At 37.3% G+C, this 26,881-nt stretch overlaps 1 protein-coding gene across 1 annotated transcript in view; it reads right to left on the bottom strand.

Moving 5' to 3' along the window:
- Positions 1 to 26,881, bottom strand: part of CNTN5 (contactin 5) — a 672,212-nt gene that overhangs the window by 26,128 nt on the left and 619,203 nt on the right. The window contains exons 17-19 of the mRNA XM_067289747.1: positions 16,590 to 16,748; positions 16,019 to 16,168; positions 1,896 to 1,966 (exon numbers count right to left, since the gene is read on the bottom strand). Coding sequence (XP_067145848.1) covers positions 1,896 to 1,966; positions 16,019 to 16,168; positions 16,590 to 16,748 — 380 coding nt within the window. The remainder of the gene's footprint in view (positions 1 to 1,895; positions 1,967 to 16,018; positions 16,169 to 16,589; positions 16,749 to 26,881) is intronic.

Raw genomic sequence — 26,881 nt, 5'->3', positions numbered from 1 at the left:
ACCATGTGAGTTGGAGCTGAGGCACAGGAGATGCAGCGTCCTCGCCCCCTCCACACCATGAGTATCTTATCACCAGGCATCTCACTACACCAAGTGAGACCATTTTCTACCCAGCCTCCTGAAGCTGTGCACTGTGCATCCAAGACAGAAAAATTCATGTCTCCAAAGGAGACAGGCAAAAAGGAGACAGACTTTGTAGCCTAGTGATTTGGGTTGGAATGGAGAAGCCTTGCTACTCTTTACAATGTTTATGGTTTTTGCAGTAGACAGTCACCATCAAAAAGAAAAGAAATAAATGAGAAATAGAGCCTTGGGATTTCACTGCAAACCTGAAATGCATGATCTGTGAATCAATTTTAGGTGATTAAAAAGTTTTATTTGAACTGGCTGAGTATAATTCTGCCTATGCTAATTAGCCTTTTTTTCTGAATTATTCCCAGACACCCATATACCATCTCAGCATCTCTTCAATCTTCTTACTTTGTTGAATTCCTATTCCCTATGTAAGTCCAATTTAGACTTTTGGATCCTGCAAAAACAGAGATTCATTTGTGCTGGAGCTAGGCTAACTTGCACTGTGGTTGTGCCTTATAGAAATGCAGTGACTTTACCAGAGAGCACAGCAGTGCTGTGAGCACAGTAGTCTGTAGTGAGTTGCTGATACTATTCACAGTGTATTTATTACCCAGTGTGCCAATATTAGTTCTTTAGCAGAAAATTGAACATTTATTTCTAATTATATATTTTTTGTGTGTTTTGCTTTGTCTTTTACCTTTGCCTCTCATTTCTGGAAGAGAGATAGTGACTATAATTAGAAATGGTCAAAGTATACTGAAAGTTATATTACACCAATTAGTAATTCTTAACTGTTTGCTGTACCTCTATTGCAGGGTGGGTCACCCTGAATGCGTATTGTTCCTTTGCATCTCTGGTTTCTTTTGGAAGAAGACTTTTTGTTTTTGTTTGAGATTCAACAAATTCTCTCCTGATTGGAGAGATGCTGCGGAGATGCTGCTGCTTAGTGTCTGGCAACTTTAATCAAACTCAGATCAATGCTGATTTGCCTCAGCTGTCTCAGGTCTTGAGGAAGACAGATGTGCGAACATAGGGCATCCTCTTCAGATGTTTCAAAATACATCACTTTCAGTGGTTAGCTAGAATTTTGTGTCTCTTACCAACTAAATCACTCCTGAAGATGGCTGAGTCAAATTTTTTTTATGACCCCCCCCCCCAATCTTTATTTGATGGAACTTTTTTTTGTAAAATTTATTGAATCTGAAACTTTTTATGATGACTCTAAAGGTTTTGAAAACTCCCCTCAAGAAAAGTCTCTCTGCTCTGCTGTGTTATATATGACCAAAATATGAAGCAGAGAAAACTGTCCCCTCCCCCTCTCCCTCCTGCCAGTCGCCCATTGGCACAATCATACATCTGTTTTACATCTTGCATCACAAATATCTTCTCTAAATAAAGATGTGTTATAGGTCTTTGGTTTTGTATTTTTGTGAAACAATACAAAACATTTATTCTGTTTCAATCAAAAAAAAAAAGTGTTATAAAGGTTTCCCTCTCTTCCTCTAGCTACTTCATCTGATGTAGCATTCACATAAGAGCCAAGAAAGTCAAATCAAACTAAGCAGTCAATGGAGAAGGAAAGAGTGATAAATTAGCATAACTGGAGCTGCTGCTGGGTGGGGTAGGTTCACCCTAATCTTCCCTACTCAAAACAGATGGAAATGCACACTGTTTTGAAACTTTGGAACACATTTATAGAACAGTATTTCGTGTTCATGTCTTGCCAATATTTGCTGTAGGGAAACCCCAGTACAGTACTCCTTACTTTACCCTCAAAGAAGTAAACATGAAACAAGTACTTTAATCAAAAAGTCCCTTACCTCCCATGCTATTACTAATTCATGTCGCCTTCCACTTCTGCCACTTACATTAGCTGGAGGTGTCTTTGGAACTGTGAACAAAAAGGAAAAAAAAATTGTAATGTCCAAGTTATTGAAGTTTTCCCCGTAGTAATAAGTTGATGCAGAAGACAGAAGGTTGTTAAATCAAAACAGAAATCACAAGTATAGCACTCTGCAGTAAAGAATATTTGCTGAAGTTTCCTGGTTTCGTTACAGAGAATCCCAATCAAGCTGGTAATGTCAAACAAACCACAAGCTGAGAAGAAAAATAATATTGAAATAAAAAGTTATTTAAACACTATTTCTTCTGCAGATTAGTAAACTTTTCCATGTGGAGGCCATCTGAGAGATGAAACAGGAATTATCTTGTTAGTATTTGTATTTTTTCAAGAGACAATTCAAAAAAAACCAAATGCTAAGGAACCTGAGATATTTCAGAGTTCAGGTCAAATTGCACCACATAAATGATATTTCTCTACTATTTCACAGTTCATTAGTGATTTAGAATGTTTAGTTTCTTTCATCTAGTCTGGTATGCCATACCAGGGGTCCAATTTTCAAAAATTTTGAAGTAACCATCCTTAAAAAAACCTTCCTATTTCATGTAAAATACTGGAAGCAGAACTATTTACAATTCTTTAAAAATTGAGACCATTATATTTCCTTAAACTATTTCATAACAATGTACACATCTATACAGCTGACATAACACATGTGAGCAGCTAATGAAGTTCTTCAAACAATTTATAAATATCATCATCAGTTTGCACTGAGTTACGATATTCTGTTTAGAAATCTGAGTTGTTTCACTGGAATTGTATAATTTCTTTTCTGTTACTTAGTACACCTAATGAAGCTCCTAAAATGACTAATGTGTCTTGAGTTTATTTACTGTGAGCACATAATGCCTGCATTGTTTATTTGATCAAATATGTCGTAAGATGTAAACTTTCTCTTTTCTTCCTTGCAGCAGTACATAGATCATTGGTAGAAACGCACTGTGAGGCATTAACTGTTAAGACCTTATTGCATGCTATTTAGCTTATTTATTGAGTAACGTTGTGCCTTTGAACTATATAAAGAAAAATACATTTAAATAAACGTACAAAGTCCTCTCTATTTCCCATGTTGATCATTAGAGTCTCAAGTTCAATCAAAGCACAGTTGTTACTAGATACTGGACCTTCACCTAAGACTTCAGAATTAATCTACATAGTGTCTTTTGAACTCTGAACTCTCCTTTAAAGAACAAAAGCCCAGTTCTGTTTTTTTTCTAGTAACTGATGCAATCCCATAAAGATTAGGAATTGCTTCTGATTTATACTGTTGGAAATGAGTGGAGAACGAGAAAATGGTTATACATAAATCTCTAATATCAAATTTTTGCCCTTGTATCTATGTTTCTTATGAGACTGATATGCGAAATTCCTAATGTGTGAAACATTTCTCTCCCACAAAGCTGTGTTCATCTGGCCTTCTATTTTTTATCTTTTTCCCCTTCTTCTTTCTTTCCTTCACACATCCTCCCTACACAATGCTAAATGGTATCTTTCATAGTTACTCTCTGCTGAAAGGTCTCGATTTACATACAGTCAGATGGTCAAATCGCTGCCTTGCAATTCCAGTGCAGGGGAGGAGTCAAAGAGAAAATCTCACCAAGAAATAGCTTAAATTAATTTCAGTTACTTACCACTTTTTTAATTGACTGACATTGTTTTCTCCTTCCCCAAAACATTGAAAAAATCTTCCAAGTATTTGTACAGGAATTCAAATAATTCCTTTAATTTCTAATACTTGGCACTCAGACACTATATTTTACAGTATTTACATATATTATCACAGTTTTATTTACAACCATAGGATTAACTAGCAACCATGAATAAATGGAGGAATTTTATCCTAATTCTTGCTTTAAAATGTATTTTGAATCTAGCAATGTGAGTAATTCCAGGTTCTGTCAATTTGAGGAGAGAGCAGAGTAAGAGCTGGATTCATCTAACTTGACTTTAGTCATTGGGAAGTCTGAGGTTGTAGTCTAGGCTCTTTCCCCGATGAAGACGGAGTTTAGGGGTGGTTTATCCCATCCTAAGATAACTGTCTAAAAATGCGATGAGCCGCTTTCTAGGAGGATTTATCTCATTCCACTGACTGGAACATGTCCACAAATGAGTTTAAACTGAAATCTAACCCTTATAAGGTGAAATTTAAATGAGACAGATTTCTCTACAGAAACAGAATTATACAATATTGAACAGAGGAATTGCCCCCAGCAGAAAAATGTCTAAAATGTGTGAAAACTAGGATGAACATTCTACAGTAAAAACATATAGATCAATAATCAACTGTTAGTGAATTAACACACAAGAACTATCATGTCATCTCTAATGGAACATATTTAAAGTGCATTTAGCACCCATTTTCTCTTGCCTTTCTAAGATTTTTTTTTTTGATAAATTATAAAGATGAATGAACTGTTTAGGTAGATGCAACGTTACAAACAGAGAGTGCTGTACCCTTCCTTTGAAGCTGTGAACATGATGGACTTATTCAACCAGCAGTGTCCTCTTTCTAGATTTTTTTTTGTTAACAGACTTACAGACTGAAGCCCTATTTAAATGAATAAACGTTAAAAGAATAAACCTGTCAAAAGGATGAATCTCCTTTGCACCAAACTAAAATATATATCCACAAAGTAAAACTCTCTCAAATGAATAACCATTAAAAGAATAAATGTGTCAAATGAATAAATATCCTCTGCGCTGCACCAGACTAGAGTATATGTAGTCAGAAGAGGACATTTTGAAATGAGTAACTGTTAAGTGAAGAAAACTATTAAAAGAAAACATTTTTCCCAGGCATCAAGGTTGTATATTAGCAGCCCCTTCAGCAAAGTCATCTTTATATCACAGTTTGTAGTTTTATATCTCAATTTACTCACTCATAACCTAGGCTTATTGTCATGCAATTAGTGTCTTCTCAGTCTTCAAGTTGTTAATTATTGGCAGTGACACACATGGACATACACTTGCACTAAATATGGAAATATGATGTCCAAACTTGGCTCCAAGACACAAGGTCCTTATGGCTGGGGGATCAGGCCATTAGAACCTCTTTTCTTTAATATCTATCAAAGCTGAGAAATTTAATATTATGTCTTCTGAATAAATATGACCCACACCAATGGACTCTTCACTGTGTTAATATGTCTTATTTAATAATAAGATGAAGGAAATCCACCTTCTAGAAAATGAAATCACTTCTTGCTTAACACTTCCTTAGCATCGCAACAAAAGCGTACCATATTTAAAGTCAAATGCCAAATGTTTAGATGAATGCATCCATGTAGAACATAATGGAATCACAAGAATATAGAGATGAAGAAATTCTCGACACAAAATCTAGCTCAATCTCTGGCATTGAAGCAAGTTCAAGAATACCAAAGCAGGTGAAAAATCTCGAATGAAATGCAGTCCCTTTTATGTCTAGGCATCCTGTTCAAATGCTTGCAACGTTAATTTTCCTAGATCTCTTTTTTCTGTTGTTGTTGAAAATTAGTCTGATTTCTTCTTTTTATTTCTTCAGCAATTATGAGTAACATATTTTGAATTTTATAAACATCAGTATTTCTAGGTGATGAAAAAGTAATATGGAAAAATGCGAGTAGACTAGGGATGCACAAAACTCTCTGACATCCCAGATGAACCACTCTCAATATATTCAAATAGCTGTGTGCTCAGCTTTAGATTATTTCATCTGGACTACTTCTTTTATACAGTTGCCATGTGGAACAGTGTCCAGAGAGCCAGTTTTCACTCTTCTTTCTTTTCTTTGACACTACCCATGACCACAATTTGGCTTTGCTTTTGTATACTGACTTCTAGCACACAGTCAGCTTACAGTTTGCCTCGTGCCTCCCAGGTGATTTTAACCTGTCTGACTACCAGAGCTGCCTCACAGCTTCTGGCTAAGGCTCCCCTTAATGTTTGGTTCTTTGGCTCCAGTTCTCACAGCAAGCAGATTTTTTCGAGAGGGCTCATGATGAGGCTGATTTCCTCCACAGCAAAATCATTCTCTCCTGTTCAATTCTACCACACCCATACTTTTTTTTTTTTCTCCTTCAGATAGCTGAATTTGACAGCCATCTTTCTCTATCCTTGCTTCAAATCCTCCTTTTACCCCCGTCTCTATTTCTCTACTGCCCCAGATTTCTTCTGAGAAAAAATTAACAAGATATAATGTGCTCTCTTCCCCTCCTCGCCTGCTTCTTGTTACCCTTCACAGATACAGAAGTCTTCTACTTACTCACCTCCCTTCTGCTAGACTCTCTGAGTCTTACCCTTACACTGATTCTTGATTGTTACTTCTTGCTGTCTTTTGCCTCTTTTTCGTCAATACTTTATTTTTTCCATTTAAAAGAAAGAAAAAAACCATCTTTGACCTTACCTGTTTCCCTTCCCTTTCTTCAGCCACACTAATTGAAGGTATAATTTGCAAATGCTGTCCAGATCTCATCTCCATTTTATTTCTAGACTGTCTTCAGTTCAAATTCTGCTCCCGGCACCCTGCAGGTTCTGCCCTCAGCACAGTCTATAGTGACCTGTTGACTGCCTAATTGCAGAAACAGTTCCCTGTCCTTACGCCTCTTTAACCTCTTATAAAAGTCACAGGAAATTAGCCTGGTGATCTCGGCAGCTATAGCTCACTGTCTTGCCCACTTTACAGGGGTAAAGCACTGTCAGATATCTCCACTTCACACTGTGGTGCAGACATCTCCTGTGTCCCACTGTTGGGCTCTACTGTGACAGTGGTGCCATATAACAGATGCTGATTTGGCATGTGAAATGTGCTTCTTATTATCTCTGAGTTAGGCTTTTTCAGGAAAATTAAAAAGGCACAAATACGCAATCTTGCCAACAAATATAAACAAACCTGTGCCTATTCTGATCCAAGAAGCGAGGGTTTTTTTCCATGTGCTCTAAACAATTTTTTTTTCCACTTTATTTGATCAGCAAACAACAAAATTTAGCAGTTTTTTGCCTTAGCACTTCATGACTCTGGTTATCCTCATAATTTTTTTCACGTTCTTATATAATCTGCCTATACCTTAGTTATTTTTCTGAAACTGTAGAATTATCATCCTACAAGCTTTAAAGAAAATCTGTCATTGAAATGAGATCTGCCATTAAAATAAGAGGAGCTACAGTTAGGCTGGTCTTGTCACTCTTTGAAAATAGCATCAATTACCTTAAACAGTGTTTCATTTCCAGCATGAATGTTTAAAAAACAAATGCTTCAAAAATCATTGTTGTCTGCATCACAGTTTTTGACTGTCTTTCTCTTTTTTTGCAGCCACTGTTTGTAATTATGCTTTATTTATTACCTTTTTCAGGTGTCACTCACATTTCTAAAATCTTCTATTCTGCTGGGATTTGCTTTTATTTATTTATTTATTTATTTATTTATTTATTTTTATTTATTTATCATTGTTTCCCTCCTGCTGCCAACCGTTGCTTTGGAATTACTTGATGCCAAAAAGACTGCTGGGGATCTACCTCTTCCCAGCTGAGCTCTAGTTGGGTACTACAATCTAACAGGAGCCAGAAAACACCTGAAGAAATGGTTCCAGATGGTTCTTTCAAGCTCTATTCCTCCAATTTATCAACAGGTGATGCAAAGAACTGCCCACTAAAGCCCATAGAAGACATTTATAGTAAGATAATGACTTTTTATATCTACCGAGTCTACTAAAAGCCTTGTCCAGTCATGTCCTCATTTCATCTCTTCACTAATACAACTACTACAACATCATTTTTCTCTGGCCCTGCAATCTTTCTCTCCCAGTACCAATTCCACCAATTGTGGAAAACACAATTTCTCTCAACCATTGCTTAGATAATAATACCCTCCTTTGCATGCCTCCACTTGGTCCTTACTCTTTACCATGATAAACATAAATGACTTGTCTTTGCTATAGTTACTTTCATATCTCCTTTCTGGTCATCTCCTACTTTGAGTGACAGCAGTTTTCATCATCCACTTATCACAGTTTAAAAATATAATTTTTTGTTTTCTGTCCTGGATCCCTGCATACCTGGGACAAATTTCCTCATAAAATCTTCAAAAGTCTTTATTTGATCTCTTCTAGGAAACTCCTCCTTCAGATTTTCTGCTGTAAGATTCCGATATAAAATGTGATTGTGCTTAGCTTGATTGAATGTCTGTAATTTTGACCAACACCTTCTCATTAACTCCTTTGTCTGTTGCGTATTATTACTTTTTTGTGTAGGCTACTGTATCCTGTTCTGTTCTTAGATTGTAAGGGCTTTGGGATCAGGTCAACTTTCTTTTCTTTTGTTTCTTCAGCCACTGGTAAAATTGGGAGTTCAAAACTAGGTCTCTTCATCATTCCAGTAAAACAAACAACTAAATGGCACTAATAACCTTGTTCGGAAAGTTTTGCGAGCGTGGTACCTGGAAGACATGCATCACAGTAAATTGTGTCTGCTGACACATATTGATGCTGAAATCTCCACTTAAAGCAAACAAACAGAAATCTTGAAAAGACTTTGCCATGAGTTTGATTTAACAGAAATAGCACGATTTGTTCTCCTAAGATTTTCATGGAAATGCTGTGATTTGCTGAAAATGAAAGTGAAAATAAACACAATTAACTCTATCTCCCCTAAAACAAGCAGAAAATCTTTGTTTTCTCAAAGAGCAGCACAAAGAATGTAGCCCTCAGCAGCTCTGTGAAGCGTTTGATGGTACGCTTAAAATGTAAATGAGGAAAGGGTGACATGGCAAGGCAAAGCTTGCACATGAAGCCTAACTGAAAAGGGCAAATTGTTTAAGAATTTCTGTGTATTTTATCATTATAAAGTTAAATGCACATAAAAAACAGTTCTTTTTAGTTAGTACAAAATGTGTGCACAGTGCTGGTGTTGCTAAGGGCTCTGTGCATGGGCTGATGCTGAGTCAGAGATGCTCGTGGGAACAGAGGTTCCAAAGCACTGAAAATTCCACTTATACATTTTAAAATTGTATTTGAAGTTTGGGAAAGCTTTTGGAAGTGGTGGGTAATACTATAGCTATTAGACCATGACTATTTGGGGTAGGGATTAGCTTTCCTTCCAGTCTCCCACTATGTTGAATGCTTTCAAAACTACTCATTGCTTTAGGGTGCTTAAATTAGGTTTTAGGTACAGAGGTTTAAAAATTCTTCTCTCTTTACTCAGCACAGCTGCTTAATTTTCCATTCTTTTACTGAAAACTGCAGATTTGGGTAGATTATAAAGATGAGCACAATCAGAGATTTCAGCTACTCACTTTGTGGCAAAATATTGGAAATGATTAAATATTTCATTCTGATATTTTAACAAATGAAACATTTCCATATTTATTTTAAAAAGAGGTTTAATTTGAATTTTACTTCAGTTTTATTTAAAAATATTGGAACATTAAAACTGTGAAGACAAACGAGAACCTTTCCAGTTGACAGAGATTTTTAATTTGATCCCAAATTATTATTTTACTTTCAGTTTGCTAAAGAGAACAAATAAAATTTTCTTTTTGTTTAAAATCAGAGTTATTCCCCCCGTTTTATCGTGGTGAACTGAAAAAATGTTTCTTGCATTGCTCTAGCTGTAGGTGCCCAGCATTTACAGAAAGGAAGATAAAGTTGTCATGTTGAACCTGGAAAGACTGAAAGTACTTGAAACACAGTACAGATACTTCTTCACATTCCAGTCTTGTAAATAAATAATAATAATAATAATAATGGTGTCATTGAATGAATAATTAATCATTTTAAAGTGTTTCTGTTTGTTTTTTCTTCAAGAAAATATTGGGGTTTTTTTGAAAGTAGCATGTTCTGGTTATTAAGAAGAGGAATTAAAGTTTCTTAATTTTTGTAGTGACTTAATTTCCATGTGAAACAAAAGTATTTAGTAGCAAAGATTACATTTAAGTATAATATTGCTGTAAAAACTTATAGCTAAATACAGTCCCTATCATTCAATATTGCGATCTGAATAGAGGGAAGACAAAGAGAAGCAAGATCCTTACTACCTCCAATTTTTCAGATTAAGAAACGTTAACATGAGTTGCTCAAATTTACACAAAGGTTCCTAATAAGGGACTGAGTCCGGATTTGCCAAATCCCAACTCTGAATTTTAATCACAAGGTCTTGCTGGCTGTGCTTGAATTCTAAACCCATGAAGATATCTTTCACATGGATTTTTTTCTGTATAAATTCTGAAAAATCTCTTCAAATAAAGCAAAACAAAAGTAAATGTTGATAGTGCTATACTTTTGGGGAAGAGAAATTATTAAACATGGCTTTAGTTATTAAGAAAATGTTTGCTCAATGTACCATTACACTTATTGTTTGTTTCTTTTACAGCTTTTTATATCTTTTAAGATATAGATGTAGTTTGAAAAATGCCTCTTCTTAGCTGTGCAAAAGGTATGGGGAGAAAAAAGGGTTTGTCACCAGCTTGACAGAACTTCCTAATGTGAAGAACCAAAGCAACAACACGTTCGGAAGCTTTTTCTTCTCAGTTGTTTTCCTTTATATGTATTCTGCAGTACACATCTGGGAAACGGGCAAATGTTAAGTGAAAACCTCTTCATCGTGTGAAAGGCCAGCCCTCAAGTTCTCACCTCCCAGGAAAACTTTGCACATCTCCTCTGCTCGGGAATAAGATGTAAAATGTGCCCCAGCTTCTCTGAAGCAGACGATTCACTGTATTCAACTGATTGGAAAGCAGTGAGGAAAAAATGCCCAGACTGGTCTGAAATCTGCATGTTTGTTGCTTTATTTTTCTCTGTATTTTTAATATCTGTAATTTAGTAGAAGATAGGACTAAATTTTATTTTATTAATAGGGTCATGCATGGCTGCAAGATTCAGTCTAAATATCCTCCAAATTACCACACATTGGACTGAAATCTTCAATGCTGCAGAATATATGCCAGAAGAACATCAAAAAACAATTCCTTAGTTTTCCTAATATGTTTTTCAGTAGCATATATACAGTACTTGGATTCTTTGTCAATACAGTTTGGGCCTGTCAGTTTGGGCCTGAAATATTATGTATTAGTAGTTTTAAATGTACCCATGCAGTCAGTGATTACTGTCTACTTTTCTCCTTTTGTTCTTCTCTATGGAGGCACCTTTTCATCAAAAAGCAATTTATTTACTGTTTTCTACAATAAAATTAGCTATGATCATGGGAAAACCTTAAACTCCTCTTATACAGTTCACAAAAAAACAAAACAAAACCAACCAAAAACTAAAATGAAAATAGCCCAAAGGCAGATAACTTTTTTTTTTTTTTGGCTGGGACATATGTATTTCTTATTATAACGTGAGGAATTTCTAGTTGAGAATAAAGATGATTTATTTTTTAATTCTGTATACATTCTGCTACTAATAAATTGCATTAAACTGTTACCTCACAGAATTGAATTTGCATGCGTGATTACCAGGTTAAACTTTGATTCTACTCAATTTCTTTTCTCTCCATGTTTGCCCATGAATAGGTAATGTAATTGACGCTTTGCCCTCAGGCTTCAAATGCCCGACTGCCTTAGTGGAATGCCAGGCATGTTTATATTCACGTTATTGGCTCTTTTCACCTTGTGGACCTGTAAAATATGTAGCAAGGCTAGAACTAACAGAAATACAGCAGCTGGCTATAAGTTAGATGTGCCAGAAAATTGCAGTGTTATCCATTCCAATGAAAGTATCTATGAAAAGCAATCATGTTAACTAAATATGAACTAAGTAACAAGATTAGGGTTTAATTAGAAAATTAAGGTAAGTGGAAACCTGTTTATTATTCTGTTGATTTCCTTGCACCATCCCAAGTATTGCCTCCATGGGTATTTTTAGATAATGGACTAATACAAAATGTTGTTACTATCTTGGGGAAGAAGTGATAAAATAAGTGAGGTGTGGGGAGAGAAAGACTTCAGTCTCAAGTCAAATTAGTTTATGCCATTAAATTGCAGATGACAATTTCCATTTAAGTATAAAATAATGGAAGCAGAATCATACTCTTACTGCCCCTGTGGATTGTCTTTATGGCTATCCTTCAGCCTTGTGGATCACGGCTCTCGACTGAGCAGGAGGCAGAGTCACATTCTCCACTGGGAGACGGATGTTTCTGCAGTTTTTGCCTGTGCAGGACCAGCCTGCCGGTTTTACTTGTGGGGCACATCTAACATCACTGCAGATAGCCAGGTTACTCTGCTACATCTCAGGTAGAGAGGCTGATATTTCTAATAAATAATGTCCTTTCACATACACTTTCCTGAAGAACTGAGATCTATGGTATTAAAACTGGAGCCCATGTTCACAGCTGTTTCCTCCTGTAGCGCTCAGATAAAAAAATGGGAGGAGAGAGATTCTGAAAGAAAATAGATCACTGGGTAATACACTAGGATAGGTATTAATGTGCTAATTTGGAAAAGCATACAGGAAAACCAATGAAAACTATTACTAGCTTTCCTGTTGCTTTAACTTTGGTAACTGAAAACTGTCCTAAGAGTTGACAGTTCACAAGATCGCTAAATAAGTAATCTCAAAGGATAAAGCTGAACAGACAAGATTTAAATGCCGAAGAATATGTTGGCCTTCAAGAAGATCTGGAGATCAGGGAAAGGTGGCTGCCTGAATGAAACAGACCTTGAAGCCTCCAACATTTTGAGAGCACTGTAACATGCTATTTTCTGATTTTATAAGCAACATGCTATTTTTCTGAAGAACAGTTTTATTTGTTTGTTTATTTGGAAGACTCTTTTGAAGCACAGTCTATCAGGTTATTGCTCCTACTTTACAACCATTTGCATCTGCAAAGGGATTCCAGAAAATTTGGAAGTTAAATCTTACTGTAACACCTGTCTTTTTTCACTCTTTCTGTAGACCAAAAAAGTGTGAGAGCATCTATTAGTCTGTCTCTTTTACTGAAAACAACAACAGCAAACACAACACAATTGGAAACAAAAGGATGTCTTGAAAGAAAAGTCTTTTGAAATTGAGGTGATGACAGCTAACTTTTGCTTTACCATGTTGTGTTAAATGGGCACATCAAATAAATTCAATTTCAACTTCTCTGAAGGCTCTTAAGTTGTTTCAGTGGTACCTCTTTGTAATTCAGTGTCATGCTGCAAAATGTTCCTTGCTAACACAGCAGTTGTGTAGCTGTAACTCTGGTTAAAAAAAAAAAAAAAAAAAAGGTTCCTAACTGGCAAGCAGAAGGTGTAAGGAAAAAACACTTAGTATGGCATTTTCCTGTTTTAATTTATATATTTTCAAGTTTTCACTGAAGAAGACCTGCACTGTAATTGGCTACAATGTTTTTTATCAGGAGGAGTCCCATATTGGTGTGTACTTGGTTACAGATGGTTACTACTTGAGTTAAAGACTCTGTTCTTCCAGATGGCTGCAATAGTAGATTATTATCCACAAGCAAATACCAATCACTGGGTGAAAAATACACCACACTCTGAATGCTTTGTCTGTCCCCAAATGTTTTTTTTTGAGTGCTCATTAGTATGATTTATTAACTATTTTTTCAGAGATAAAATTGCAATGATTGTTCAAAGGAATAGTGAAAATGTATGGAGATGACTTTTATGAAAGTTGTAGGAATATGTCAATACAACTTTTGTTTGGTAAGCACTGGGAAAGAAAAAGAAGGGAAAAAAAAAAAGGACAGCTAGATAAAAGTCTGACATTTTCAAACTTCAGTTGGTAAGAAAAACATCCTATTCACAGCTTAAATACATCTGGTCCATTAAAACCCTACACCATCCTTTCAAAAAACAGGGCACATATTCATAAATCTGAAAGAACATAAGCCCAGGGTTGCAACCTATTACACAAGATAAACTTTTCCCAGAATGTTTGTGTCCCCTCTGATTTGTATTGCCTGAACAAACAGAGATGCGGTTAGAACATTTGAGTTCAGTAGTATTTTCAGAGCCGGTGCTACATATGGTACAAAAGCATGGAAAGCGTAATGGTTGTGGAATAAGCTTTTTTGAAAATTATTTGATATGAAAGTAGCTCATGCATTTTTTATTTCATTTTCCTTTTCTTCCCTTTAAAATGTAATGGAGCAAAGTATGTAGCATCTAAAACTTCTGCTATAAAGTCATCGAGTTTCACACTGTGGGGAGCTTGTAGAAGATGAAGGAGAGAGTTGGAAATAATGCATCCTTCAACATGCATGAATGGGAATCAAATATCTTTGAATGCAGTTCAGTGATTGCACAGTGAAATATAATATGAGCCAACAACTATGCAGTTATTTAAAACAGAAAAAAATAAATATGTTTTATTACAATTGAAGATAGGTCTGTTAGGCTGCATACCGGAATATTGCATCTGATTTTGGGCCCTCCTGCAGAGGAAAGACATTGAGAAACTGGAGGGAGTTCAGGGGAGGGCCACCGGGTGGTCCAGGCTGGAGCATGTGCCCTGTGAGGCGAGACTGGGGGAACTGGGCTTGTTCAGGCTGGAGCAGAGACAGCTTTGGGGGCACCTGACAGCAGCCCCCAGAGCCCACAGGGATGTGATTGAGGAGCTGGAGCCAGGCAATTCACGATGGTGTGTGGCGGGAGAACAAGAAACATTGGTCATAAACTGAAATGGGGCGGGGGAAGGAGGGGGGAATAGACTGGATATAAAGAAAAAAAAAAAGCACAAGGAGAATAATTAATTGCTGGAACAGGTTGCCCAGGGAGGTTGTGTGGTCTCTATCCCTGGAGATTTTCAAGACTATGCTGGATAAAGCCCTGAGCAACCTGGTCTGAATTCAGTGTTGACCCAGCTTTGAGCAGGAGGTTGGACTAGAGACCTCCTGACATCCCTTCCAACCTTAATTATTCTGTGGTCCTATGATGATATCTAAGAAAATCAGTCCAAATATTCCATTGTGAATGTTTATGGGTGGTATGTACTCAAATGTACGAAGTATAGAAGTGAAGAACAAGATCAGCATATTTTAAAAGATAAGAATTTTTAATTCATAATGGGAGGGTTAGATACATTTTGGCATTATCACTTGTAATTCTTATAATCTCCCTTAATGAGAAGAAAGAAAGCAGAATCTAACACAATTAATGTACTTACAACTATAATATCAGTTATACTTCCAATTAAAGTGGAATCTTTGAATTTAGAACTCAGCTATTGTGTATGATTAACAGGCTACTTAAAATTTGTTCAGCCGAAGAAAAATCAAAACAAAATTAAACTTTGCTAGTCTTCCTAAATAACAAAGAGAAATATAGCTAGTAATGGAGAAAAAACTCAAAGTGTTCTGGAAAGGAGGCTTTGGTCAAACCCTACCTCTCTCTCTTGCTGTCACCTAAACAAGTATGCCTCCCTTTAGCTGTCCAGGAACTTTTCTCAAGTTTCCATCCCTTCAAATACCACTTGTTCTTTAGCTCTCTTCATTCCACCCAAGCTGCTGTCAGCGATTCCAAACTTTCAGAGGCCATTGACATTTTCGGGAGATTCAAATAAGGTATATATTACTTTTTTTCTGAGTTCCTGCAGTGCCATTGCAATCAAAAATATTTCTTCAAAAAAACAAGAAGATTTCTTCAGATGCACAAACAATTCATGGTGGTATATGCGTGATAAAGAAATACTTAGAGTAGATGGTATTTTAAATGAAGTGGCTTCCATGGTTTCCCTAGATTGCTGACAAATCTTTCTGTGGACCTTCAAGAAGAGAAGTTATGAGGATAGGGAGGGGGAGGCTGCTTAGGACAGAGAAATGGCATGGAATTGTAGAGGAGTGGAAGCCTGGTGGAGGGTAGGCAGCAAAGGCTTATGTGTAAGAAGAGTAAGACAGCGACGATGTAGTAAGACACTGGAGGTTGCGGTTATTTATGTTTCTATAAATTGAACAACATTCCTGTAATTAAAACAAGCTACCTCTCCACTCCCCATTCCAGAGATTATCACTCTTGAACAGTGATGACCAAACACGGAGGTGTTTGCCAGGGAGAAGACAATGTTAATGTTATTATACTGAAATGATTTTGTTAGTCCTGGCAAATTAACTTGTTCATCATTTTCTTACCTGCTTCATTGGTTCTGATCACTCGGGATGGTGCGCTTGGGTCACCAGTCCCAATTTTGTTAGTTGCGACAACTCTAAACTCGTACTCCACCCAAGGGTTCAGCTCGACAGCCATCGCAGATTCCATATCACCACTTATGACATCTGGAACTGCAGGCAGTAAAACATATGTACAGGTCACTCAGAAATCTGAAGCTCACATGCAGTGTCTCCATGGCAAGTGGCTTTAAAGGCCATTAGAAATGACAGAGGTCAAGAATCTAGTATGTCAGAAATCACTACCAAGTTTTTGGCAATCTGGTAATCCTGAAAAGACACCGATTGAAGGATATAGGGGAGACCTTTCTGTCTATCCATGGATGCATGATGGCAGGTGTCTTTGTGTTGTTCTTACAGAGCTGCTGCTAAGTGACATGAGAAAGGAATGAAAAAAAACCCCCAAACCCCAGTGCTTTTAATTTATCATTGTTATCTTAACAGCATCTGGTTTTGCAGTTGCCAGTGGTTATTATTGTCATGAGCCAAGAATTGTGAACTCAGCCCACTCACGCTATTTGAAAGTTTTTCTCACCTGTTTTTACAGTCTGCCAGCCAAGAGAAAATGGACTGCGTGCTTGCAGGTTGTAGAGGGAGATAGGACTATGATTGTCTGCCCCGGGACTCCAGGAGAGTGTTGCTGTGGTGTCTGTGATTTCCTCCACTATCACAACCCCTGGGGGACCTGGAGGACCTAGAAATAAAGTAGAATAGTCAAACAGAGCACACCATCATCAGGATTTATCAGCAGTAATACAGGACAAATATATTCTGTAGGGACCCAAAGGAGTTCAGTATTCACGAAATATAAGGTTTAAAATGCATACTGGTATATCACTGAGATAGCTCATTTCTGGTGATAAATTATGATTGTTTCTGTTCTTTAATGTAGTGTAGGTGAGAAACAATTGACTTGTCAGAGTGATAGTAGAAAAATTAGAAACAGAAACATTTAAAAAATCCTCAGTTACTATAATTGTTCTAAACCTAAAATTAAAGAATAAAATGTGCAAGTTTAAGATGCATCCAAGGCTAGATTGACCAAGCACAATCACATCTTTTGCCTGTGTGCAACTTTTTGGCAGGAGAGAAGAACAGTGACCAAAATGAAGCAAAGGTGTATGCATTTCTTGAAGAACAATAATACTGATAATAACCAAATCAAGAACCCAATGTACATCCTTCCTCTCAGATTAACTCCTTCAGGGATACAGTTTGGATTACCTTGGATTACCATCTCACCAGAAGTCCATTACCTGTTAGATTGAAAACTATTTAAAAAAAGGTTTGAAAACTGATCTTTATTGTGATTTCATTAAAAACAAACAAACAAACCCAACAACTTTTCACATCAAAATAGAGGTATTATTTCTACTTAGCTGCACCAAATGAGAATAGAGGAATCAGCATTTGTATATATCACATGATTGATTCAGTAAGTCAGGTGTATGGCAACAAGCATGACTTTGTAATGAAAAATATAGATATAACTCCTTTCTTTCTCTTCTTTATTTCTTACCGATATTAGTGTTATTAGTGTTTGAGACCATTGTCAAATTGCAATTGCCAAACTGGATTGAAGCTAAAGTTTCCCTGGTTCAGGATCCTCTTCAACCGGTGTTGGAACCAGACGTTCAGGGGAAGATGTACATCTCTATCACGGGTAAATGCAGGGTAAAAATCTCATTGTTGTTGCTTATATTTAAAAGTTGACTTAAATCCTGAAGGACAGAACTTAATACTTCTGTGAAATATTAATATCATTAATAATTAGTTATGCAGTTAATTATGACAAATCTGGATATTCTTGGTACCTAACCTCCTGATTCTTTTTCAGCCTCCTGCTGTGGAAAGCTGAAGTTTTGCTTCTACACATGCAAATGGAAGCCTGTGAAATGTCAGTCAAAAATGCACCACTGCCCATTTGCTCCCAAAACAGAACTGCAGGAAAGGTGACAATCCAGACAACACTGTTAATAGAAATGCAATTGCCGCTACGTTTTTTGGGGAGCACTGTCCAGTTTGTATACGTTAGACTTTCCCTCAGCATGCTTCAAAGGAGCAGATCCTTTGGCTACCTACATTCCTTTTCAGCCTACTGTGAGTTGCATGAATTGGGCCATCCCACTGGCTGAACTGTCAGCCCTCAGCACTTGTGGATCAGGGAGGTGAATGGTCAGATCTGGAGCCTCCATTTGAAGTGGCAGTTGTAGCCAGGATTTCTGCATTATTAAGCTTAACATTTTTTTAAGTATTGTTTTATATAACTAAATCTGTTGTTGGAGAGAATCTTTAGTCTATAAGTTGAAACAAATTTGTGTGAATATCAAAGGATAAAAAAACCTAGTAACTGAAATATTTTTAGTTGCTGGGCTTCTTTGTGGTGTTTGCAGCTACAGACAGCTTTATATTTCCCATGATATTCCTTCAACAAAATTATGTTTACATGAACTATGGCGACATGTTTGGAGTTTTGTAATAGTTCAGTTCTATAGCTTCTTAGTAAAAGAGACATTGTGTCCTTCACACGAGAAAGTAAATTAAAGTATTCACTTTCCTCTGCTTGCTTGGTAAAATCTATGAGCAACAAATTGGCATTAAATGCTGGAAAGATATGGTATTTAGAAATAAAAACAACAACAGTAACAACAAGACCAATGAATGTCTTGTTTTAAAGATATTTTGAAAAAAATTGATATTATGGATGTATGAAGGAAGAACATTGTCTCCACAGTACACTGAAATCATCCCCGCTGGAGTCCTGTGTACTGGGTTGGGTCATGGGAAGAAGGAAGCTTTCCACTGCAGAGGAGGGTGGGTAGTTTATGAAGACCAGCTGCTCCAAAGCTGGGATTGTCTTCCTCCTGCTTAGCAGGTTTAACTTTGCTCCTTATAAAAGTCTTTCATCTTTAGTTATAAACGATACTGAAATAAAATAGTGCCATCCCCTTGGACACCTTGTGGCTCTTGGCCTTCTGGAGTTCCACCTGCATTTGTGGTCTTGCCTTCCTTCCTGAGAGAAAACACAGCAGAAGGATGATTCCAAGGACCCATGTCCCCTGCACTCCTCTCTTTCTGTTGTATATTTGCTGTTCTGTGATGAGATGGGTCAGGCCCCCATCTCAGAATAGTAGGTCCAGGGGCTAATTTAATAAAACAGGACAATCTTCGATCCCCATCATCTATTGTTTCAGGCTATCTGCAGATGTAGGAAAATTTTAGTGAAATTTTTATTTGTAGCCATGAGGGAAAGTTTAAAGGAAAGCTGGAATCCTGTTATAATCATATGTTTTCACTGACTTGGAGCCACAGGCTCAGTATTATATCATGGTCCCAAGCATAAACAACATTAAAGGAAAATATTTTAGTACTTCTCCTCTTCGACAATATTTTTCCCATGCACACAGAATACTGTTAAAGAGTTTCTAGCCACTGTATTATGGGAACAAGAACAAGCTTCTGCTTGTACAAAAATATGTAAAAATATAGTTTTGCAGATGTCTCCTCTTAAATTCTCAATATATTTTGTTGTCAGAGTTCTCTCATGTTTTCTAAACCTTTCAAATGCATTCCTAGTTATGACAATGTGCCATTATGCTTTCTGAGATGTGTGCTCTTACACAGTCTGCAGGAGGACTGCTAAAAAGTGTTTCCATTTCTAACAGCAGGCATTCTTGAAAATGGATTAATAAAGGACAAAAGCCTCAGTGATGACAAATGTGTAGCAGTTAGCCAGGACCTGAGTGCTATGCAGATGTCACTCATTTTTGTAGAAATCTCATTAAATTTTATGCTTGGTTGTAATCATTCATAGTGTCAGCCGGATGGCTAATGCAGAGAATCTTTTCTCCCAAGGGCTGTGTTATTGTTCAGGATGTCTAAAACAATTTTTTATTTGAGAATAGCCAATTGAGGAAAAAATGCACAGTCTGCTCAAATGCTCCTCTGGAAACTACACAGAAAATGACTGGTCATAAACGCACTACAGTGCAGTCGACCTTCATAGAGAAGACATTTGGGGCTACAATAGGCTCTTATGCAGCTCTAGGAACATTGGAAACCCAGCATAAAGAATATTAGTCAGCTATCTTCTTTCAGAGCAATTCCACAGATTGATACTTCATTTCAGGACATGCATGACTGCATTTTGGCAAACTTGTTTTATGTGTCTTTTTATTGTTGGAATGATCATCCTGAGAGGTCCTTTAGATTACTTGCCATGATACAATGTTAATGTGAGAGCTCTTGAAAGACTATTACCAATAATAGCCTTAGTCATTCAGTGAGGCAGTGCCCTTTCCTGTGAATCCCAAAATGTGCATTGATTTACTCCACTACAGTCTGACCAGGATAACTCTTACTTTTACCAAACCACTAAAAGCACAATATGTAGCACTTTACGAACACAGAATTCTTGACCTGAAGATCTTGCTTTCTGAGTGAGAAGGCGCATTGGCTTAGTAAAAGCAAAGCACGGGGAAGAAGGTGAAAGACTTTCTAAGAAGAACTGCGGTGCACTTTCAGAGAGGATCAGAAAGAAAGTGTTAGACAGAAAAAAGAAGGGACAAAAGACAATTTACCAGAGTAATATGACAAAAGGTGTCATTCTGAAAGAAGACGAAAGGTAAGGAAAAGGAGGAACAGACAAAGAGACAGTAACTACAGAATGATGGTAAAGGTGCTAGAGAAGACAAGAGCTTGACTCTTTCTTGTAGTATAAAGCCTTTTTGCTCTCCCCAGCTGCAGCAGATGAAAAAGCATTTGCATGTGGTGGGGAACAAGGAGGATGGTGAGGAAGTGTGGTGCACGGTGAATGCAATGGGCACTGTGGCTTTAGCTGATACATGCTCTGCCCCGTTCCCTACTGTATGGTGTACCCAGGTGGTAAGATAGGCATGTAAGTGACCCCTGGGGGGTGGAGAGGTTACACCCCAACCAGCAGCAGGACAGAAAGGAAGGTTAGACTCCAATTTGGAGGGTAAGGAGCAGAGGACATTGATGATCCAGCCTGGATAGTCTTGATATGACTCATTCTAGGAATGAGGTCAGCAAAAATCCCTGGTGTCCTGAATGAGTAGACCTTTAGTTGTACATATGTCATTTTGTGCTCCTCTGATGATTCTCCTGCCTCCAAACCAAAAAATAGGAGACGTGGGCAAGATGACCTTGAGAGTGGTTGAGCTTTGTGAGACCAGATGCCAGACTGCGGCTCAGACACTCTGAGCTGGCTCATTGTGTTGTGACAGCTGTGACTTAACATAAATGCATGAACAGTGCATGGAACATGAACAGCCATCCCACCTTAGGAAAAAAAGCACCTTAGGAGAAAAAGCCTGTGTATCACAATATGAATGACATGATTAGCTGTCACCCTGGTATTGTGTCTCAATTTGGGTAAGAAATGGAGTATTTAACTTGCCCCTTTCATAGGAATTTCCTGTTGACTATCTTTAGCACAGCAGTGCTTTGCTTGCTGGCCATCCCAACTGTGCTGCCTCCATCATCCTCTGTAATGCCAGCCCAGGCAGCACTGCTCCCAGAACAGGATGGGGCTCTTTCAAGCACTGAGTTCATGAACATCAGCACATCTGATCTGTACTTTTGTACTTGTTCTGAGCCCTTTCTGACTGAAATTTTAAGTAACTTCACTTTTGTAAAGAAGTAGCTTAGAGAGAACAAAGGATCTTTTTAAAACTCATATGAATCTCCTTCTCTTTCACAGCATTTGAGATATTAGAACAAAGGTCTTGTTACAAGATCAGACTCCTAGAAGTATTTTAGTCTAGAGTCTCTGGGTTAGTGGACTGATGTTCCAACTATGCTAATATACTATACTCCAATATTGTAGATCATTCAGCTACTAAAAAGGCCCAAAGCACAGATCTGAACCCTGACATTGATTGTCACGGCTATTACATCGTTAGTCAGTCCCTATCATAGATTTAGCCCTGTGCCAATTATCCCATTTGCACCCAATGCCAAGGCACAATTAATGGATTAACATGGGCTGGGACAGATCCCAGTAGGCATCGGCTTGTCGTGCTTCGAGATGGGAGGGGAACAGGGAATTTAGCTGTTTAGATGGGAGCTCTGCTATACCAAGTAACCTCTGGGAAATGTTTACTATTTCGGATGTTATCCTGTGAGTCCAATTAATGGGGTCTGTACTTATGGCGCCTTCAAGGCCTTTGCTACAGCTCAAATGTAATTTCAAGGACCAACAGGAATCTGCTGACCTTGTTTACGTTTCATTTAATAATGTTGTGGCTGATGGCCTTTAAACCCAAGTGCTTGTCTTTAAGTTTTATTGGCAATATCACAACTGAAAGGAGGAGTGTGGTCAACTTAACCAGCAGTTCCTGCGTTATATTTGCTCCAGGTCAGTGGAGTTCAGAGGAAACATTAGTTCTCCAAAAATATATCATGAGAGTGGGTTTCTTGCTTAGATTGGTAGTTTTGCCAGTCTACAAGATGAATAGCTTTAACCTCTTTTTTATTTTTAGACCACAAAATCTGTACTTTTAAACCACATTTTGTAGTCACAAAGGCTTTCATCCTTTTATGCTGCAGGATTGCTCTCTGCTCCATTTCAAGATCTTACAGCTTCCAGGTAGCTGTTTGATCTTAAAGCTCATTTTACTTACAGTAGGCATGCACACTGCATTTCGTTAGCTTTCTGTGCACGGTCTTACAATACGTGCTGTTCATAGTAGGAGAAAGCAGATTTTCTTCTTATTTTGAAGCAATCTTCCTGCCATGAATGTTCTACTAATATTTATATAGTTCAAAGGATTTTAATTAGCTTTATATATACTAGTAAATTTCCAAAGGTGTACAGAATTAATACAGAGAATTAAGAAAACTGGGCATTACTTTTTTCCTCAGGAAAGGCACAATGTCTATTGACAGCCATTATAACAACAGAAAATACATTTTGATCATTATGATTGGGTAGGAAAAGGATAATAAAAGCAAAAAATAGTGAACAAACCATTACTAAAATACCCAGAAAACACCTGGCATTTGAATCTAGTAAAGTCCCTAAATATACATCACTGAAATAGCATTGGGAACAAAATTAACTATGTTAGTTCTCGGAGAACATAGTTCTTTTTGTAACAGAACTGGGTACTGAAATTACCAGTTCAAGAACATGGTGTGTCTTTGATTTTCTCCTAAAATATCTAGATTATAAAAAAATTGGAATTAGTAGAAGTGCTGAAACAATTTCTTTTATGTGATCATTGTCAAATACAAGGAAACACACAAAAAACCAAATCCTCAGCATTATATTTGATCTCTTTCTTAGTTACCATCTCAAATTAAATACTTGAACAAACACTCATGGTTACTATGATAGTGTAGTTTTCTTACAAACAGCTAATGGCTTTTTTCTTTGCTATGCTATTTTATAATTAGCTACTTTGTAGAGTCTGCCAATGCTACCATTGATATGCAGTTTACATTCCAGAAGGTGAAACTTTACATCAGTCATTTTGGGACCAGTATAAAAGGCTTCATTTTGCTAACTTGAAAAAACAGAGATCAGGCTACACTGTATCTGGAGCAATCGGAAAGAAGCTTTGAGAATTTGCAGATGTGCTTGCTGGTCAATAGTCTGTTGTAAAGCATCTGTAATGTAACATCCAGCATCTGGCTGGATAGTTTGGAATCAGTGCTATTTAGCAGCTTGGATATAAAATATTGTAATCCAGCTTTGCAAGACTAATTTACAAATAAGACTTAGGTGGCAGAATTTATTTGACTACTTAAACAAAGTTACTGAACCAGGTAACTTATTAGGATAAAAAGCTTTCAAGAATGAAATAAATATTAAAATGCTGGAGACTCAATACCCTTCATTAGGCACTGAACCTTTCACAGGTGTACAAAAATCCTTTTACTTCACAAGCTTATATTCCTAACTCAGCTATGATGATCCTAAAAAATATGATGATATAAGAAAAGGGTAACTGTGAAAAATAGCCTGCACTGGCATATGCGGTCTTACTGTCATGCTAACAATATTAAGGTTTATGCAGGAAAAATCCCCTCTCACTTACTTCTAAATGTTTGATGCACAGCCCCAATCCACATGAGATAACTATACCTAGCTAAGTTTTGCAATGGTCCTTTGCTACGCAAGGAGCTCCCTGGTGCTCTCTGAAACCGATGCTGTGGTGGTGGCACCACTCAGCTCAGCTCAGAGAAGCAGCAGGTAAACTCTAGTTTTAAAAGACTATAGGAAGCCTCAGACTGATCTTTGTAAAAGTTTGTTACACTCCTGTGTGTCATCCCTGACTCTTACTTCTATTTTTCTTTGCTGAACTGTACAGATGCTTTTCTAAGCTGATTCTTCAAACTTGCAGAAGAAGGAGCAAGGAATATACAATAACTGCTGTTGGTAGAAGATTTGTTACTCAGTCTTTCTCTTATTGTAGCCTATGGCAAAACAACCTTCCAGTCAGTTCATTAGAAACGAAGCTGTTTCTTTCAAGAGTGTACTTTTTGCCAAAAGTGAATGTAAGAAGTGGCCTTCTCCCTTAGTTATGAGTTCTGCTAGTGTTTTCTAAAAACCTCCTTATAAGTAAGTAATGGATTTTATACTGATACATTAAATAACCAAAGGTGAAATACACTGCTGTCCTTCTTTAATGTAGTTGATTGGACCAATGTTGATATTTAATATAAGGTAATAAAGGTTGGCTCCCTCTGTCAGCCTTTTTCATGACAGAAATATTTGGTGTTTTAAATCTCTCCACACTGAAATATGGTGAAAGTATAGGATCATGAAGACATCCTTTGTCATAAAAAGAAAAAAGAATGCACAGATTGCTTCAAATTTCAACAGCATAATGGGAAAATAAGAACATAATAAACCCTTTTTGGAAGACAGGCTTTAAAACCAAATTAACTTACCAAGCAGGCATTGTCTTGAGGAAACCTGACACATTGCTGGCTACAAGATCACCTGAGACATCTGTGAGACGCAAGCCTCCTGGCTGGTACTTGGGTGTGTGGTAACCACATTTGTGATCACATCATTAGTGTCAGAATATGGCATGCATATTTATCTTGTATTAGAGCCTTCTGCTTTGGTAATCACGTCTTTGTGAAAAATCAGTACAGAGCTAGCAATGAGTACAGGGGTGCCAATGATAGATGGAAAACCAGCCAAGCTGAAACATTCTGCTGCTCTGCTTCCCTGACGGTTAATATTCACTGAAAGCTGAAGATCTGGGCGGACAAAATAAAGGCTGGTAACAAGACAAGGCATGTGACATGGGCAAATCATTCTTGGATTGATGTCAAGAATGGGAGTGACATTCACAAAAACCATAAATTGCTGTTTCTTCTTAAATGACTGACTAGACCTCATGTGCTGGGGCAAATGTTTGTCGACTGTGTAGCACATATCTTGTGTAAACATCCTTGTTTGCATGCCAAGCAGCTATTCTGTACACATTTTCCTCAGGTGAGCAAACAATGCAAGGCATAAAGGCAGTGAAATCAAGCAATGACTTGGTGTCAGAAATGCAAGTAAGTCCACAGCTGTGATTTTTGCAGTATTCATGCACTCCAGTAAAACTATTTCTTTGCCCATCAGACATGCATAGTTCATCTTACACAATTTGTAGCACATTTATGCAGGCCTGGTGCCTCAATAATTACTGTCATATGTGAAAAGCTGCTTTCTCTTCTGTATGTCCTTGAATTGTGTCAGTCTGCCCTATGTGCCTTCTTCTACTGCTTCAGGCTCTGATGACTGTCTTCCAGAAAATCTAGCAGTGGCATTTTAGACCTTATTATTGTCTGCCTCAATCCCCCGCCGGGAGGCAAACCCAGTGAAGAGGAATGCGTGCTTGAAATTTAGCTTTTTGAATTCATGCTTCAATGTATTGGCTTTAGCTGCTGACAATGGTCCCCCTGCCTCAGGACTATATCTACTTTTTTTGTCATGACCAACTAAATGAAAGAAACCGACACTGTGGCTGCTGGAGCTGACCCTAACCCCTACTCTACAAAGTCAGGCTCCCATTTGTTTGTCTCCTGACTTGTGTTCCTGATTACTCAGCCTCAAAAAGAGTTGCAGTAAGCACATGCTGGAACGTTTCTCAAATTGGTACTTCTAAGAGTTCAGAACTCTTTTGAAATCTTGCTTTGACCATGGGCTGTAATATTTAAAACACAGAGAAGATGTTTTACAATATGTATAAAATGGAAGTATTTTATCTGGAAACTACACATGCTATGAGGAATAATATGATTTTGGATTTCACTGACTTGACTGCATAGTGGAAGTGAGTTTTCTACATAACTTGTTGCTGATGGCCTCTTCTCCTAAACAATATCTGGTATCTCCAAAAGCTAAACCTAAAGAAGTTTGAAAGATGCTATAATTTAGGATCATCACACAGTGTCACCTTGCAAACCAGTTTGTGCACTCTACAAACTGAGATATGTGGAGAAAAAAGAATGAGAGATACTGAAATGAAAATAAAATACCTCTAGCAGTATAATGATAGATTTGATTCTCTTAAATATTTTGGATTTCTTGAAATGGTGAAATCTACAATGAGAAATCGCTAACAACTTTGCATTAATTCTGCTTTATACATTTGTTGCAATATAAAACAAAATAAAATCATTCTACATTTGTTGAAATCCACTAGCACTGTGGGATCTTATGTCCTCCATTTGCAAAAGTTTTAAAGATATCTTAAGGAAATTAACCACTTCAACAAACCAACCATATCCTATAATTTAATGAAAACTGAATTTTACATCAGGACAAAAGCATTCACACAATATAAACAAGCTTGTGAA

The sequence above is a fragment of the Apteryx mantelli genome, chromosome 1 (genome assembly GCF_036417845.1).
Source record: "Apteryx mantelli isolate bAptMan1 chromosome 1, bAptMan1.hap1, whole genome shotgun sequence".
Classification (NCBI taxonomy): Eukaryota; Metazoa; Chordata; class Aves; order Apterygiformes; family Apterygidae; genus Apteryx; species Apteryx mantelli.
This window is presented reverse-complemented; position numbering and strand designations above follow the sequence as displayed.